The 17,184-nt window shown below is 38.2% G+C and overlaps 1 protein-coding gene across 9 annotated transcripts in view; it reads left to right on the top strand.

The window, feature by feature from the left end:
* The window catches only part of LOC110006642 (Pectinacetylesterase family protein), a 51,461-nt gene extending 35,034 nt beyond the window's left edge, over positions 1–16,427 (top strand). For 6 of the 9 annotated variants that reach the window (XM_088871324.1, XM_088871327.1, XM_088871326.1 and 3 more), the window contains 7 exons: positions 3,585–3,709; positions 3,829–3,889; positions 11,756–11,812; positions 11,907–11,984; positions 12,140–12,245; positions 12,390–12,535; positions 16,079–16,427. In XM_088871324.1, the coding sequence (XP_088727450.1) occupies positions 3,585–3,709; positions 3,829–3,889; positions 11,756–11,812; positions 11,907–11,984; positions 12,140–12,245; positions 12,390–12,535; positions 16,079–16,201 (696 nt within the window). In that variant the 3' untranslated portion in view covers positions 16,202–16,427. Of the gene's footprint in view, positions 1–3,584; positions 3,710–3,828; positions 3,890–11,755; positions 11,813–11,906; positions 11,985–12,139; positions 12,246–12,389; positions 12,541–16,078 lie in introns of all 9 variants that reach the window. The other 3 variants (XM_088871331.1, XM_088871330.1, XM_088871329.1) reach the window with 1 other exon arrangement.
* The last annotated feature ends 757 nt before the right edge of the window (positions 16,428–17,184 follow it).

Genomic DNA, 17,184 nt, shown 5'->3' with positions numbered 1-17,184 from the left:
AGTTACACTCATCCATATAATCAACTAGAGTCGAGAAAAATATAAACCAACCATCTTTCGCATAAAAGTTATGAAAGACATTTTAAAGTTCCCTCCTTGATATTACAGGTATTCAAGAGCCAAAGTTCAAAAAACAAACAACCTATGAAACTAAGGCTCATCACCCCCCGCATGATGAAACAAGCAAATCATCAACATTCTGGGGCTCATAATCCCCCGCATTCTGAGGGTCGGGGTCACCACCATCTAATACTGACTGACATCTATTTCCTTTTGCAATCCCATCCCCAAACACTAGGTCCAAGTTGTTCATGGGAGGGAAGCTCTTGCTCAAATACTTTGATGCCCAATGGTGTCACTATGAACAACAACAACACACAATGAGCATAAACACTTACATTACCAAATCATGATTACAAAAGGAAATGATTAGAGATTTAGCTTGTACTACAACGTATTCCTCCCACGCAGGCCACCATCGTCGTACCCTCATTCCAACCGAATCCAGATTCCAAAAGGCTCTTGATTTCAGTATACTGGGTTTTGAAAGTCTTCAATCTATTTTTTATCCTTAGTTGTTCAAACCCTCCACCATACTGTTCGCACATGTGGTGTATTGTTATTACCCACGCTTCGCTAACAAACTGCCCTCATACACTTTCTTGCACAGTCGGCCATGATTTCTTGAAGTGATTCATCTTGCGGTGCTGTCCATTGGTAATTTCTTCCAGCATTATCAGAACTCATTCCTATATGGTCAGCAAGAATTAAACACACAAAATACTCAAATATCAACATCCATTCAATAAACATACCGATATCCATTGACTAATGCTCTAAATACATATGGCTTATCAAGATGGCAATGTATTTCCCCCAAATACAATTGTCTAAATAGTAGACTTAACAGCAACATAAGTTCATATTCCTGCTACTCCATTTACTTCATATCAAATTACGGAGAAAATAAACATAAAGCCTCATCTCAACAACTGTTAACGAAAACCAAGCTTACCAAATGGTGTATTAGTTTCAAAATCCTTGGATGAAAAATGAAAAATTTCAATTTCCAAAAATCAGGAGATCACTATATGCTTCTGATATTATGTGAGATATTTATGAGACCAAATACAATGACATTTACATTGAATAAAAATTCATCGTTCTTTCTCCTCCATATCAAGCTACAAAGGAAATAAATACAATAGAAACAAGTATGCAACTGTCAAAATCCAAATCATCAGAACAAAATCTATCATCAGTCAATTTCTATCCATGGAGAAATAAAACATAAACAAAAGTATAAAGTATAAACCAATATTTTCCTCAAAAATGTATTAAACACTATTATTTAAAGGTGTTTTATGAATTCATATGTCATCGCATTATCCTGAGTATCACAACAAACAACAAAAAGTAACCATTATTCCATTCCTTGCCATAGGGTTTCAAACACAACTTTGTTCATAGAAAGAAAATATACTGAAACATCAAAAACAATAAAAATCACAGATATCTATTAAAAAAAAAACCCTAGATCAATAGAACACATAAAAAAAAAAACTACTCATTCTAAACAAATAAAAATAAAATAGCCTCCAGAAAACAATGGAAAAAAGTGAGATTTGCACACCAAAATAGAAAAGACCACTCGAAATAACCACAAAAGGAGGAAAAAATAGGTCAGGAGAATGAATCAAAACCCCATTTCACAGAACGGTCAAATAAGTAAACATCTAAGACATAAATAAATGATAGCAGGGGGGTTTTCTTCTCTGTGCATAACCAGAAACATCTAAAACATGAATAAATAGAAAACCCACATTACCATTTATGTGACAAACCAGAAAAATAAAGCATAAATAAAAAATATATAAACTATGTGAGAATTGGGGCTTTCTTCTTTTGTGCATAACCAGGAAAATAAAGAGAACAAAAAAAAAAAAAAAAAAAAAGGCTCTGTAGACTTTGGGTTTTCTTCTTTGAGCTTAATCAGAAAAAAAAAAGAACCTAAACCACAAATAAAATCTCATTAGATATGGGATTCTATGCAGTTGAGCTCTAAAAAATAAAAAAAATTAAAAATAACTCACTGTAATGGGGGCTTTTCTTCTCAGAGGGGCAGTGAGGCTTTTCTTCTCAGAGAGGTGGGCGAACTTTGAGGCTTTCCTTCTTAGAGAGGTGAGCGGACTCAAAGGGGCAGTGACGCTTCTTCTCAGTGAGGTGAGTGTTTCTCAGAGATAGGTGAGCGAACTTTATTATAGCCCCGCTCAGTTTTTATTTGTTAAAATTCTGCCTGTTAACGTTCCGTGAAAGTTGCAGACCTGGGGTACCCATGTCCCACAGCTTTACCCAGCGCAATAGTGTTTTGGGGAATAAGTTGTATCCAACTTTCCACCTTCTTAATGTTTCCAAACCAGGGAAAGCAATAGTATAGGAGAAAGTCGGGGCCTTTCCCACCCATTCACAGTTATCAAATGCCCCCAAAGAGACTGTAAGACGTGAGTCACTAAGTCTCTAAGAGACTGACCATATGTAGATGGTTTGCGTCTTCGGTGATTCAGCTGTTGCTGAGTGAAGTATCTTTTTTATAGCCCAAGGGTGTAGTTACACTACTAATCCAGGATGGCCCAAATCTGAGATTCCATTGATGTAGAAATTTGAGGTCATAAAGCCTCGTATCCTGGAAAATACCATTGATTGCCCAATTCATCCATTCACAACTATTGTGTTAGTCTTTGCTTTCATTGAAGCATGGTAGAAGAGAACTGTTGTTTTTCAATATGACAATGGTATTCATATACGAGCTTGTTTCTAAGAATGCATGATTGAAATTGAAGTGTTAGATGAGGCTACCATGATGGAGATACACATGTAGAAAATAACTAACTAAACAAATGTTTCAAAAAATGTTATTTATATATGCACTGGCAATGCCTTGTGATGAGGCAAAATCAAGAGGGACAACTCAAACAAGCGTTATTTAGAGCTAATGTAAAGGAGATTAAACCAAAGCTTTGAAACCAGGCGCAGGAATTTCTTCTCAAGGCAGTTGGTAGACACCAGAGGAGTAGAGCCAGGGGCGATATGGAGACATTCTCTGGTATCCCTGATTACTGACTATTAAAAGCAGCAGTTTCCTGGAGACAAAAATATTTCATACTTACAATGATTGTATGCAATTCAAGTTTTCCTGGACAAAGAAATAACTGTTTGCATTTAGATGGATCAGTACTTGAACATCCTACAATCGATTATTAATTCATGATTTATTCCTGTTTAAACGAGTTGAATGAGTTGATAGTTCAAGTCTTCATTTGGGAATCTTCTGGCTGATCTAGAATGTGTTCAAGAGTGTATCAAGTTCGATTTTTTCTTGGATTTGGCTTCCAAGAGTTAAATCTGCATGGAAGGAGTTCATATATTTTATTAATAGAAAGAAAAAGAAAACTTCATTGAAACCAAATTTCTTTTGTGTGCTTCATTTGGGGTTCTAGATGGTATTGTTGCTTTAACTTGACTTTCAAAATCTGGTATCTCCATTAAGTTGAAAGCTTATGTACTGATATATGTGTTTTCTGCAGGCTCTGCTTTCGGGTTGTTCAGCTGGGGGTCTTGCTACTTTCTTGCATTGCGATGATCTTGGAAAACTTCTACCAAGGGGTGCCATTGTAAAATGCTTAAGTGATGCTGGATTTTTCCTTGATGCGTAATTTCCTCAATGCCTTGGCAATTCTAGAAAACAATTCCTTGTCATTTTACATGAAGTTTATCACTTTTGAGCATTGTTTTTGCTAATGTTGTAACATTTATTCTTTCCATCTTCAGAAGCGATGTGTCTGGGGGGCACTATTTCAGGTCATTTATCCAAAGCGTGGTTAGCTTACATGTATGATTTCATTTGAGCTGACTGTTAAATTAAAGTTATGTATGATGAGTTGCATGGATTTGATTTGATGTTGTCATGCGATTTTAAAATGATATGTGAAGTTTTGATTTATAGTCTTTGGTGACATATTAAAAAAGTAGCAGTGTTCAAAAAAGCGGACCGCCCAGTGCCTAAGCGGGCCTCCTAGGCGGTCTAGAAGGCCTGGGCGCATCGCTCAGGCCTAGGCAGTCAAAATGGGCGGCAGTCCTTGGGTGGCCGCCTAGGCGGTACGAAACCCGTTTAGGTGAGCGCCCAACGCCCAGCCGTGGGTGGCTAGCCAGGGCCAGGGCCTACGCCATGCCTAGTGGCGGAATTATTTCTTTATTTTTTTATTTTTGTTCTATTGCTTTTTTTTTTTAAACATAAAGGATTTTAAGGATGGGTTTTAGGTTCATTTGAAACTTAAACCCCCAAGAACCCATTTTATGGAGCGAAACTTCAAAGAAACTAAATTTTTTGATTTTCATTGGATCGAAGTGTTTCTCAAAATTACGAAAAACGGATCCAAACATCACCCAGGTAGATTAGATTTAGTTTTGGAGTTTTATAATCCTATTACAGGGTGTTTTTTATTATTTTAGCATCAGAAAACATCTCAGAGGTGGGAATTTGGAGTTCGAGCAATCAAAGTAAGTGCAAAACTTTATTTTTTAGATTGTTTGCTTTATTTTGAGATGTTTTCTTCAAGATCTAGTCGAAGTGGAGATCCGGGTTAGAAATATGGATATAACCCAAATCCAAATGAAAAAAATTGCATTAGATACAATTATTGTGAAAAAGATACAAAAGGGGGGCATAAACCGAATTAAGAAACATCTTGCTGGTATTAAAGGGGATGTTGCCCTTTGTAAAAATGTACCTAAAGCTATCAGATAGGAGATTAAGCAATATATGAGTTTTGTAACAAAAAACATGAACAAAATCCTTGTCATTTGAATAGATCTATTTCTGCTTCTTTTAGAAGAAGTGATCCGGGTTTAAAGTATGGTTATAACCCAAAACCAACCGATGAAAATTGTATAAGGTGTAATTTTTGTGAAAAAGATACCAATGGGGGTATTAACCGATTCAAGAAACACCTTGTTGGTATTAAAGGGAATGTTGCTTCTTGTAAAAAGGTTCCTGAAGCTATTTGGGATGAGATTAGACAATTTATGAATTTAAAAGAATCAGAAAATGATGAAAATGAGCCTTATTCTGTAGAAATATCTTCTCCAGGTTCTTCTAGAAGTGGTGATTTAGGTTGGAAGTATGGTTATAACCCGAATCCAAATGACAAAAATGGTGTAAAATCTAATTATTGTGGAAATGATACTAATAGGGGCATTTACCGGTTTAAAAACACATTGCCGGTATTAAGGGGGATATTGCCCCGTGTAAAAATGTTCTTGAGGTTACCAGGGAGGAGATTATACATTATTTGAGTTCTGGAAAGCACAAAAAGATAGAAAAGGGTAGTGCAACCAAGACTCTTAGGGCTTCATCTGCACATACTAGTAAGAGGGAGGTAGAAGAAGAGGAGGAAGAAGATGCAGATTCAGAAGAAACAGAGCAGGAGGAAGATGCAGATTCAGAAGAAACAGAGGAGGACGAGCGATATATTGAAGAGGGAGATGGCTGTGATGATGATGGCCTCAAATTTGATGCATATGATGAGGCTTACCCTATTTCTTCTTCTTCTGATGATGATGATGATGACTGAAGACTCTTAGTGTTGAGTGTTGACTACTGAGTGTTGATTATTGTGTCCTAGACTGTAGTTTGTATATTTTCTGAATTTTGGTATATTTTCTTTGTCTTATTTTAACTTTCTAGTTTCTAGTTTTACTATTTAACTTTTTTGTGTACAGTCTACAGTGTATCAGACTATCAGTGTATGCTTGTATGGTTTTACTGTTTTAAGCTTTTAGCATTGTATGAAAATATGGATTATGGTCCTTATGGATTATCAAAATTCTCTTCTCGACTTCTATCTTTTTTTTTTCAACTGGGATTATGGTCTTATGGATTATCAAAATTCTTATGGATTATGGTCTTATAGATTATCAAAATTCTTATGGATTATCAGAATCAGACTATCTTTTTTTTTTTTCAACTGGGCCGCCCAAGTTTTGAGCTCCCGCCTAGGTGGGGCACTGAGTGGCCTGGACCCCGGGTGCCGCCTAGCACTTTTTGAAACTATGAAAAGTAGAGAGTATGATATTAAATCATGTTATCCGTTTCTTTCATCTTTAGTTTTAATTTAGGTGAGGTTTGGTTTACTTTATGCAGATAATTTTTTCAATTTTCTCAGAGAATTATTCTATTTTTTAGATGGTGTAGAATGTCGTTTACAAGGAACATAAAATCCTCGAGATCTACAATTGGAATCTGCGGCAGCTTCAATGTGGCTTTCTTCTAAATGTTCATGGAAAGTATTTGTCTTTATTTTGTTGTCTAATTCCCTGAGGAACCATTATTTATTGGGTGTGTAGTTATGGCTTGAGAAAATTCACATTCTTGCACATTTGAATTATATTTTGAGAAAGCAACAACATAACCTAATGTATCCTCAACTTAGAACTGTATTATAGTGCTAAGGACATGATGGATAATACAGAGCTCTGACTAAAATGACCCATGTGGCTATATTGACATTAGCGGGCATACAATCATGTTGATTGGGACGTATTGGACGAAACTCTTGGGTGAATGGGCTTCGGTCGAAAATGGAGGTCATGGAAGAGGAATTGTATTTCTAATGCCCAATTTGCAATTTTGATCAATGGATCCCCTACAGGTTTTTTCTCATCTTCTAGAGGTCTCCGACAAGGAGACCCCCTCTCACCTTTCCTCTTTGCCACAACTATCGAAGTTTTCAGCCGGTCCCTAGAAAGAATGTATAGCCATGGACTGTTGGATGGATTCAAAGTCGGCAATGGGAGCCTCATTATCTCCCACCTCCAATATGCCAATGCAACAAGTCCAATCCCTTCTCCTATTTCTCAAGGCCTTCTAGCTAGCCATGGGATTCAAAGTGAACTTGAACAAAACCAAGAGGATGGGGCGTGGCTATGGATAACCACCACACTGCCCAGTTTGCACAATCTTGGGGCTGCGGGGAAGAGCCTTTGCCTATCTCCTATCTCGGCCTAACTCTGTGCTTAGGAAAACCCAAAAAAAAACCTATGGGGACATATCATCATGACAAGTGCGACCGCATATTTGTTGGTTTGGAAGGGTCATTGTCTCCCTTCCTCTAGGAGAGTAACATTCATTACGGCAACCTTATTGAACGTTCCCATTTATCAAATGTCCCTATTTCACATCCCGTCTTGATTGCGGTCCAGCTACAACAACTAATGAGAAATTTCCTTTGGTCGGGGGTTGGCACAGCCAACAAATATCATCTAGTTGCTTAGGAGAAGGTGTGCAGGCTGAAAAGCACAAGTGGTTTGGGCATCTGAAGTATAAGAGACTCCAATACTGCACGATTATCCAAATGATGGTGGCGCTGCCTATTTACTCAAAAGAGTCACCTCTGGCAGGAGGTTCTGTCCTGTAAATATCGCTTCGACTGCTCTAGATGGATGCCCCCTTGTCATGCTAATAGCCTCTCATCTGGATTTTGGCGCTCCATCATCCGCTGCTATGACCTCTTCAAACTCATGCAAGATTCCTCCCTAGAAGTGACAGTAGAACTTTATTTGGACTAATATCTGGGTGGGACACACTCCCCTGAGGACCCTTTCCCTGACCTTTTCCTTCTTGCTACAAATAGAGAAGCTTCTGTCCTCAACTACTTTCCCCAATCCAGCCATAGTTGCTCTTGGACACCCGTCTTCCGACGCACCTTGCGCGACCAAGAATTGGAGTCATTCCTCCAACTCCAAGCCCTTATACAACCCATCTATCTCCCTCTCGCAGGTGAAGACTGACATATCTGGAGATCCAACCCATCAAGTAGAATCACAGTGTCCTCGTGCAATCGTGCTACCTGGTCTCAGTATCACCTCATAACCCCCACAGGCCTTTCCCTTTTCGGCCAAAGCATGGTTAACTTTTATTCCAGCAAAGATGCAAGTGTTTAATTGGCTGACCATCTATCAAAGGGTGGTCATTGTGGATCAACTACAAAGGCACAGTGTACCCCTGCCCAATCGATGCCCCATGTGCCTATGCGCTGAGGAGACAAATGCACATCTATTCCTCCACTGCTCCGTTGCCCAATACCTTTGGGGGCAGATTCTTCAACTCTTTGGCTGGGTTTGGGTCCCCCACAGTCTGTCCCCGGTCTCTTTAACCTCTCCCAAATCCTTCCATGGCCTAAACTAGGGACAATGCTATGGAAGGCTATGGTTTCAGCCACCCTAGGGTCCATCTGGATTGAACAAAACCACAGAATATTCAGAGGCGAAAGGACTTCACCAGAGTGTCTTAAGGAAAGCATTGTTACCATGGTCATCTTTTGGATCAATAACCACAAACATTTCAAGGCCTATTCCTCAATGGATTTCTGGTCAAACTGGCGAGTGTTATGCCATTCTACCACCCCGAGGGTTGGTTGCACCTCCCTGTGGAGATCTCCAGAACAGGGCTGGATCAAATTAACCTTTGATGGCTGCTCCCTGGGAAGCCCAGGACGCTAGGGTTGGAGGACTTTTTAGGGACCATTCCGGCTCCACCATCCTCTCTATCTCCAAACCCATTGGAATTGCCAATAGCACCACAGCAGAGGCCAATACTTTACTCGAATGCCTAAGAGCATATAGACCTGAGTAGGGCAACCAAATTGCCATTGAAGGTGATTCTAAATCTATCATTTCATGGGCTTCAGCCTATGCTGTTCATCCCTGGAGGCTGGCCCACATATTCGATGAGATTTTTGACATCACCAGCCAGATCCACATTTGACGAGAAGCCAACTCCCTGCCTGACACTTTAGCGATAGAGGTAGCAGCATTGCCTTATGAGAATGGGTCCCACTGATTTTTTGTATACAGTTATAGTCTCGATCTATATCATGAAGAGAATGTATAGAATTTTTGTATCTAACTCACCTTCTTGGTGACATATGACCCTACTAAGGGATCACTTTTGTATGTACTCATTTCTTATACTCAATACCAGTAAATGTTTCTAAAAAAACATCAGGATACAGTAAAAATATGTATATGACAAAGTTACCATGAATTGCTATACATAATAGGACATGTTACACGAAGATTCCTTGAAAGCTGGTGCATACATTTCCATAAGTCCAGCTTTCTCAAGTGTAGTTTCTTTCCGATTAAAAAAAAAAAAGAAGAACAAAGTTGCTCATGTGAAGTGATAGCTGATCCTTGCTCAAAGCCTTAATAAACACATATTAGCTGGCTCGCTTTTAACCTATGGAGTTTTTTTAGCCGTATTATGTGTTCCCTTTGCTCATTGAAGATAGAAGCAATATGTTGTTGCGGAATTGTCATATTGCATTTAAAAGAAGCAGAACTTCTAGACACATATGTGTTGGTAGGGAATGAACTAAGTCTTCTCTTAAGATGTAGAGGGCGTAGCTGTGTAATTTTTCCTCTGCAATTTTTTCTTTTTATCAGTATTTCTGCTACTCTTGGTCTTGGAACAACAAATTGTTTCTTGCTCATTCTGGTCATCGTGTTTACTCTCACAATTATCAATAACCACACTAGAATTAGAATCTGATGATCTTTGCTAGTTGGCATCAGAAACAAACTGGCAATCATGGGAGTATGATGGATCCTTTGACCTTAAATACCTTAGTATCCGATGAGTTGCATCGAGAATTCGAGATATTTGGTCCATGGAACTTCCATAAATTGATTCTCCATGCTTAGATGGAGTGTGATGCTGCTATAAATGAGGCCACCCGCATTTCTCAGAAAGCAGATGGATCCTTCTTATGTTCGCCTGTTTCTAAATTGTGGATCGGTTTTTACTCAATTGGAGTTTTCTAGGGCTTCACTTCCAATTTTCTGGTTTCACTAAATGGTCACAATAAATTATTGAATTCCTTTGTGAATGGAAGTATCCTTACTTGGTTATGCAACCTCAATCCAAGGAACATAATTTAGATTTCTGAGGTCCTTATTGTCAAAGGTATACTTGAGGCCCATAAAAACGCTCACCATAAACTATAGATAGAAAAACCTTGTGTCAAACATGAAATAACCCATATTTTTCACAGAGAATACAATGCTGCTATGATTTCACTAAAGATCTTTTTTTCTTTTCTGAAAGATGTTTACTCTAACTCATATTGTATAAATTGTAGTGCAAAATTTAAACATTTGCAAGCTGTGGATACCGCTCTGATATAATGAAATTTCTCTCACAAAGATTCCCTTTCTTGAAAAACATGCAATGATAATAAGAGGCTATAGCCTGGGGGCACTTGTTTCGAGAAAATGTTTTTAAACTATAATTCAGAAGACTTCTTGATCAAAAGACAGAGTGTATGGACTGCTAATTTAGTAATAATAGGAGTAGAGACAAGGAAGTAGTTAAGATCGATGGCCCATAAATACCAAAAAGAACGCACTTTTGATATCTTGGGTCGATAATCCATGAAAATGAAGCGATTGAGGAAGATGTCTCAAATAGAATTAGAGTTGGGTGGGCAAAGTAGAGATGTGCAACTAGAGTTTTATGTGATCGTCGCATTATCAATGAAGCTGGATCGCAAGTTTTATAGGACAACCGTGAGACCAACTTTGCTTTATGGGACAAAATGTTGGGCAGTCAAAAAAAAACATTGCCTATAGAATGAGTGTAGTTGAGATGACGATGTTGAGATGGATGAATGGCAAGATAAGAAGGGATAAAGTTCAAAATGAATACATTTTCGGGAGAATTTAAGTGTGGGTCCAATAGGTGATAAGATGAGAGAAAGTAGACTTAGGTGGGTTGGCCATGTACTGTGCAGACCCAATACAACACCTGTTTGGAGGTGCAAGTTAGTTCAATCGGAAAGCTCAAAAAGGACAAGGAGTAGGCCCAAAATGATATGGTTGGAAGTAGTGCGAAAAAATATGGGGGTTTATGGCCTCACTGAGAGTATGGCCCTTGATAGAGCAGAATGACAAACTAAGATTTGTGTAGCTGATCCCACTTAGTTGCGAAAAAGCTTTGATGATGATGATGACTTCATAAGACTTCTTGATCCTATCGGCTTTTGGTTTGCAAACCAATGTTCTCCGGTCTCTATCACATAAAGCCTAGTGGAAATGATATGTCACCCTTTCATAAACATTGTCCGAAAGCATTTCTATCATATGTACATATGTTGGCCATTTCTCGAGCAAGTCACTTGACAAAGGAATTCTAAGTTTGTTCTTTTTTACACTTGCTGATAAAATCTCCTTATGATCAACATTTTGTGACTCCATACATCCTTGGCATCCAGAACCATCTTTAAGTGGGAACTATGTTTTGCATTAATTACCCTATATTCATATCCGACGTGTTAAAATTAACATTCTATTGATTTTTTTTTCAGTCAGTGCACTTTCTATTGATAATGCATAATTTTTCATTATTCTTGAATAATTTTGTAGTTGAATACATATTTTAAATTTTGTTGATATATTACTCAAAACTATTATGTCTCACTACTATATCCCTCTCTCTCTCTCTCTCTCTCTCTCTCTCTTGCTGCACACAGGCATTTTTTTCTTCCTTGGGTCACCATATATGTTACTCTGGATGCACATCATTAGTAATGCAACACTGTTTCCTTAAGTGATCCAAATACTACTTTATAACTACCATATATGAATTTTCTGGGCGAGTTCATCTGATTTTCTCTCTTTGTATGGAGGATTTATATTGTAGGGAGTAGAAAAGAATCTAACAAAGAATTGTACTAGTGTTGAAGACTACCCAGGACAGGTATGAATTTAACATGGTTATTCTGTAGAACATTTGAGTCGCTTATGATTTGGGATGTTGGCTTGGGTTCTTAACTTCTTTTTTGTTATTGCAGTGTTTCTTTCCACAGTATGAGCTACCTTTCCTTGAAACACCGTTTTTTATTCTAAATTCTGCATACGATATTTTTCAGGTAAGAGATGGTGTGCATGTCTCTCTCTCTCTCTCCCCCCCCCCTATGTGTGTGTGTGTGCATGCATGTATGTATATATTTGTTTTCTTTTTATAGATGCTCGTTGTATTATGTAGAAATTAGTTGAATCATTGGTTCTTTTCATTGCATTGTAGTTTCATAACATATTGGTTCCAAGTTCTGCTGACCCACATGGAGATTGGAATGTCTGCAAGTTAAATCCTTTAAAATGTGACCTGCATCAATTTTATGTTTTGCAAGGTAAAGCCGTATTATTCTCCGTGTTATTAAATGCCTTTAATAAGTATGTTCTTTGTTTGATATTATCTACAGTATGTTGTGAAGCCTTCTATTCTGAATGTTTTGGTTCCAAATTTGTTCATACAACGGTTTTTTATTTGGCAGCTTTCAGGATTAACATGATCGCAACATTGAGGTCTTTCAATACTTCAAAGACCAGGGGAATTTTTATAAACTCATGTTTTGCTCATTGCCAATCCGAATCACAAGATACATGGTTGGGAGAGAAGTCACCTAGCGTTCGCCATAAGGTAAGGTATTATAACTGCTAACTTTTTCAAGTGGGCTCCTTCATTGCAGTGGAATTACTAAATCATTTGGGACATCATAAAATATAAATTAAATTAATGATATTCAAAAAATAAAAATGACCAAATCTTCCACCAAAATTGAAGAATAATTAATTTCCTTATTTCTGAGAGTCCCCCTTCTCTCCCTCCTCTCTCTCTCTCTCTGTCTCTCTCTCTCCCCACCCCTTTCCGCCCTCCCTCCCTCCCTCTCCCTCCCCCCCGATCTCCCTCCCTTCCTCTCTCTCTCCCTCTCCCTCTCCCTCTCTAGTTGTAACTATTTTCTTCTAAAGTGTATCATAGATACAATGTTCCATTCTTATATGTATGATATAAACTATTAGAAAAATAATGCATATAAATTTGGAATGGGGCGCTTGGCCTGGGTGGTCATGGTGTGGAGCCACACCTTGATAGCAAGGGTTCCATTATTGCCTTGTTAACATGTAGAAAAAAAGAAAGAAAGAATGGATATAATAGTCAATTTCTTTCTATCTCTTTCTTTGGCTCCTAACCACAACTAGCTCTCTTTCGATTGTAATCCATATATTTCTTTCTCCAAACTACAAAACTAGCTCTCTCCCTCTCTATCCTGGAAAGCTCTCTCTCTCTCTTTAACTTTATCTCTCTATACCCCTAACACAAAAACTTTGCCCCCCCTCTCTGTCTCTCTCCCTGGACCCGCAGACCAATTCTCTCTCTTTGCATGCAAAGCCAACCCTACAAGTTTCTCTCTCTCTATAAAATACCAATCATACTATATTCTCTCTCATAAGCCACAAGGAAGGCTTGTAACGGGCCAGCCAGCATGCTATTTTTCCTTTCTTTCTTCTTTTTTTGGTTTTTTTTGGGGGGGGGGGGGGGCGCTAGAGAGAGAGAGGTTGGGTTTTTGGCTGTGTAGAGAGATAGTAGGTTTGAGGGGAAAGACAAGCAATTTGGGTTGTATCGAGAGAGAGAGTAGGTTTGAGGGGAAAGACAAGCAATTTGGGTTGTATCGAGAGAGAGAGAGAGAGAGAGAGAGAGAGAGAGAGAGAGAGAGAGATATTAGGTTTGGTGATAGTCAAAATCAACACACCTATGTTTTCTTTAAAAGATTAAAAGTATTATGGTAAAAAAAAAAGGCCTCTCTATAAAAGAGGGTCAAGGAAGACACAATACTTATCCTTTAAGGGTCACCCCTTTGGGGTTCATGAGAAGGGGTCTCCAAAAAAGAGAGAGAGAGACATGGCCTCATAGAGATGTGGTTTTAGTTTGGTTAAAGCTTCACAGATAACATCTCTTGGTTGCTCTCAAGGTTCTCTTTTCAGTAACAGTGTAGCGTTGATTGATGATGTTGTTCAGTCGGGAGTGCGAGTTTAGAAGGAAAAATTGGTGAAGGTTTTTTTCGATTTTTGGAGAGAGGTACATATCTTTGTAGCCCAAAACTGTAACCTTCATTGTGACAGTGGATTTCTACTTGCCGAGGCCATGGATGTAGCCATGTGGGGCGAACCACGTAAATCGGGTGTCATTGTGGTGTGATATTAGGTTTGTTTTATTACTTGCCTCGATTTATGTTTATATTGATCTATTTCTAATTTAGCTAACTATGTACATGATCTTGGGTAGGATCCTAGTATTTGGAATTCCTAGTTCCGCAAGCAAGGGGTTTCCAAGGACATTACAATTGGTATTTGAGAATAGGGTGTATATAAGGCTAAGGCTTGTATTCCTAGTGAAAAAAAGATGAATCATAAAGTTAGATGGATACATGATTTGAGGTGGAGAAATTTGGACGCAAAGTGTTTATAAAAATTTCACAATGGTGGCAAAAGAGAAGAAATCAAGAAATCTATTCAATGAAGGTCAGTAAGGCAAATTTGATGATTTTGCTATCAAGCTAGAGATTGTTAGAGTTAGTAATAGTCAAAATTACCGCATCGATGTTTTCTCTAAAAGATTAAGGGTGTTATGATTAAAAAAAAGAAAGGGCTTTCTTGGGGAGCAAAGAAGAAGCCCTAGTGATCTCTATAAAAGGGGATCAAGGAAGGCATAATATATATCCTTTAAGGGTTACCCTTTTTTGGGGTTCATGGGAAGGGATCTTGAAAAAGGAGATGAGTCTCCAAGATAAAGAGAGGCGGTTTTTCCATGGTAGTTTTGGATTGGTTGAAGTTTCACTTCTAGAGGAAGAAAATCTCTTGGTTGCTCTCAATGTTTTCTTTTCAATAGCAATGTAGCTGTAGGAAAGATGAGGTTAATCGACGGTATTGTTCGGTCGGGAAGCGGGTTCAAAAGGAAAGATTGGTGAGGGTTTTTACTGATGTTTGGAGAGAGGTACATCTCTTTGTAACCCAAAACTGTAATATTCATTGTGACAATGGATTATTGCTTGTTGAGGCTATGGATGTCCTTTAGGGTGAACCATGTAAATTGTATGTTGTTGTGGTGTGATTTTGGTTTTTCTTTATTTCTTGCCGCAATTTATGTTTGTATTGATCTATTTCGCATTTAGCCAACTATGTACACGATCTTGGATGGATCCCGGTTTGGGATTCCTAGTTCCACAAGTGAGGAGTTACAGATGACCTCACAAGAGAGACTAATAGGATTGACTTTGTGTAGAGAGAGAGTGAAAGAGAGAGACTGGTAGCATTGTCTTTGTGTAGAGTGAGAGAGAGATTGTAGTAACATTGACTTTGTGTAGAGAGAGACAACAGTAGGGCTTGCTGTGTAAAGTGAAAGGTAGAGTTACATTTGTGGGTGAGAGAGAGAGACTAGTAGGATTGTCTTTGGAGAGAGAGAGAGAGAGAGAGAGAGAGAGAGAGAGCATTGGGGAAAGTGAGTAGGAGGATTGGTATAAGATTAGCAAGATTGGGTTTATATATATATGTGTGTGTGTGGCTGTGGAGAGAGAGTATTATTTTGTGTAGGGAGTAACACAATGAGAGGGATTAGTATATGTAGTCGTGTTGGCTTTGTGTAAAAGGAAGAGAGTATGAGAGAGCACTAAGTTTGTAAGTTCATATATGTGTGTGTGTGTGTGCGCGTGCATGCGTGCGTGGGGATCTATATAACTATTGGTATGAAATTACCCACGAGAGATTAACAGTTTAGCACTTTGCCCATATCTTTGTATTTAATTTCAAAATACCCATAAGATAACACGTAGCCTTAAGTTGGAATGGTTCTGAAATGGTAAATTGTTGGATAATTCATCTTTTAATGGAATTTCGTTGGATTTCCCTCTCCATTTTATTTTGGAAGTAAAATTATATACAAGTAATGATTTGGGGCTTTAGTGTTTAATGAATATGCATGTTTGTTACTACTTCTCAAGTTCCAATTCCCTCCTACACACCTTTCAGCTTTTATATGCTTTTTCTAATATCCATTAAAAAAATAAAAATTGGACTGGCATGGGCCACCTAGAATAGCATAAACTTAGTTTGTTTTTATATATTACTTAGTTTGTTTATAAATATCTTGTTTTGGGATATAGTTTTATAATTGATTGTATGATTTCAGACAATTGCAAACGCAGTAGGTGACTGGTATTTTGGGCGTGAAGCAGTATGGGAGATCGACTGCCCCTATCCTTGTGACATTACCTGCCGGAACTTGATACCACGTACCTTGTCTATCTACTAATTTTATTCCGGATAGATAATTAGGTGGTGATCGCACATGTATTATGTATCCCTGCTCGTGCTTCGCCCAAATATGAACACATTTTTTTTGAGAAGTATAAGAGCAAATATTTTTGGGGAGTCATCATGAATAAAATCAGCTAATTACATTTTTTCTGAGCATGTATCATGAAATAGATGTGATGTTAGTTTTCTCAAATCAAATGAATGACTCCTTGAACATGCCAGAGATTTGAGCTCTAAAAAGTTCGTTAAAAGGGGCAATTTTTTGTGCTTATTTATCAAAATAATATAAACAAACTGGGCCTATTATTGATTCTTTAATAAGGGCTAACATATCCTTTTCCATAGAAACTACTCAAAAGCGGCCTGTTATTATTATTATTTTTTGAATGTTATTGGTCAACCTGTGGGAATGGAATCAAAAGGGGCCTACTTATTGCTTCTAAAGATTCACTGTTAGTGTTTTTATTTTTTTGAATGTTAAAGTTCTATTTTCACTGCGTGTCAAATTGATCTATATTTACATGTATCTATAAAAAAGAATGAGTTAATTTACACTACTGTCCAAAATGAAAACCAGGTCATAGGGAGACTTCATCGCCCCTCCTGTGATAGTGAGTCAGCCTCCAATTTGTCTCTATGCCAGATTTATGAAACTCAGCACCTCAAGAGGCTATTCTATTGTGGATTTCGTTGAAGACTCCTATTGGTGCCAAGGGCATAATGGTTCTTGAAACAGCCTTGATTAACAGTAGTTGTTGGTATTCCTTGAGAAATTGAAGTCCTAGAAGCAATGATCTTGCCTTGGCTTTGTTGACTGAGCAGTTCCGTATGGTGCCTAATTATATCAAGAGGCATCTGCCATTATGATCCCTGAGGGTGCTCCTAATGCCAGTAGGTTCTGGGTTACCCAGCAAACTGCCGTTGAAGTTGAGCTTCAGCATACCGGTGTACAGATCCATCTCTGTTTCTTCGCTGTTT

The sequence above is a fragment of the Amborella trichopoda genome, chromosome 7, assembly GCF_054954075.1.
Source record: "Amborella trichopoda isolate Santa Cruz 75 chromosome 7, AtrichopodaSantaCruz75HAP2 v2.0, whole genome shotgun sequence".
Lineage (NCBI taxonomy): Eukaryota > Viridiplantae > Streptophyta > Magnoliopsida > Amborellales > Amborellaceae > Amborella > Amborella trichopoda.
Note: the sequence above shows the minus strand (reverse complement) of the source record. Positions and strands in the feature narration are given on the sequence as shown.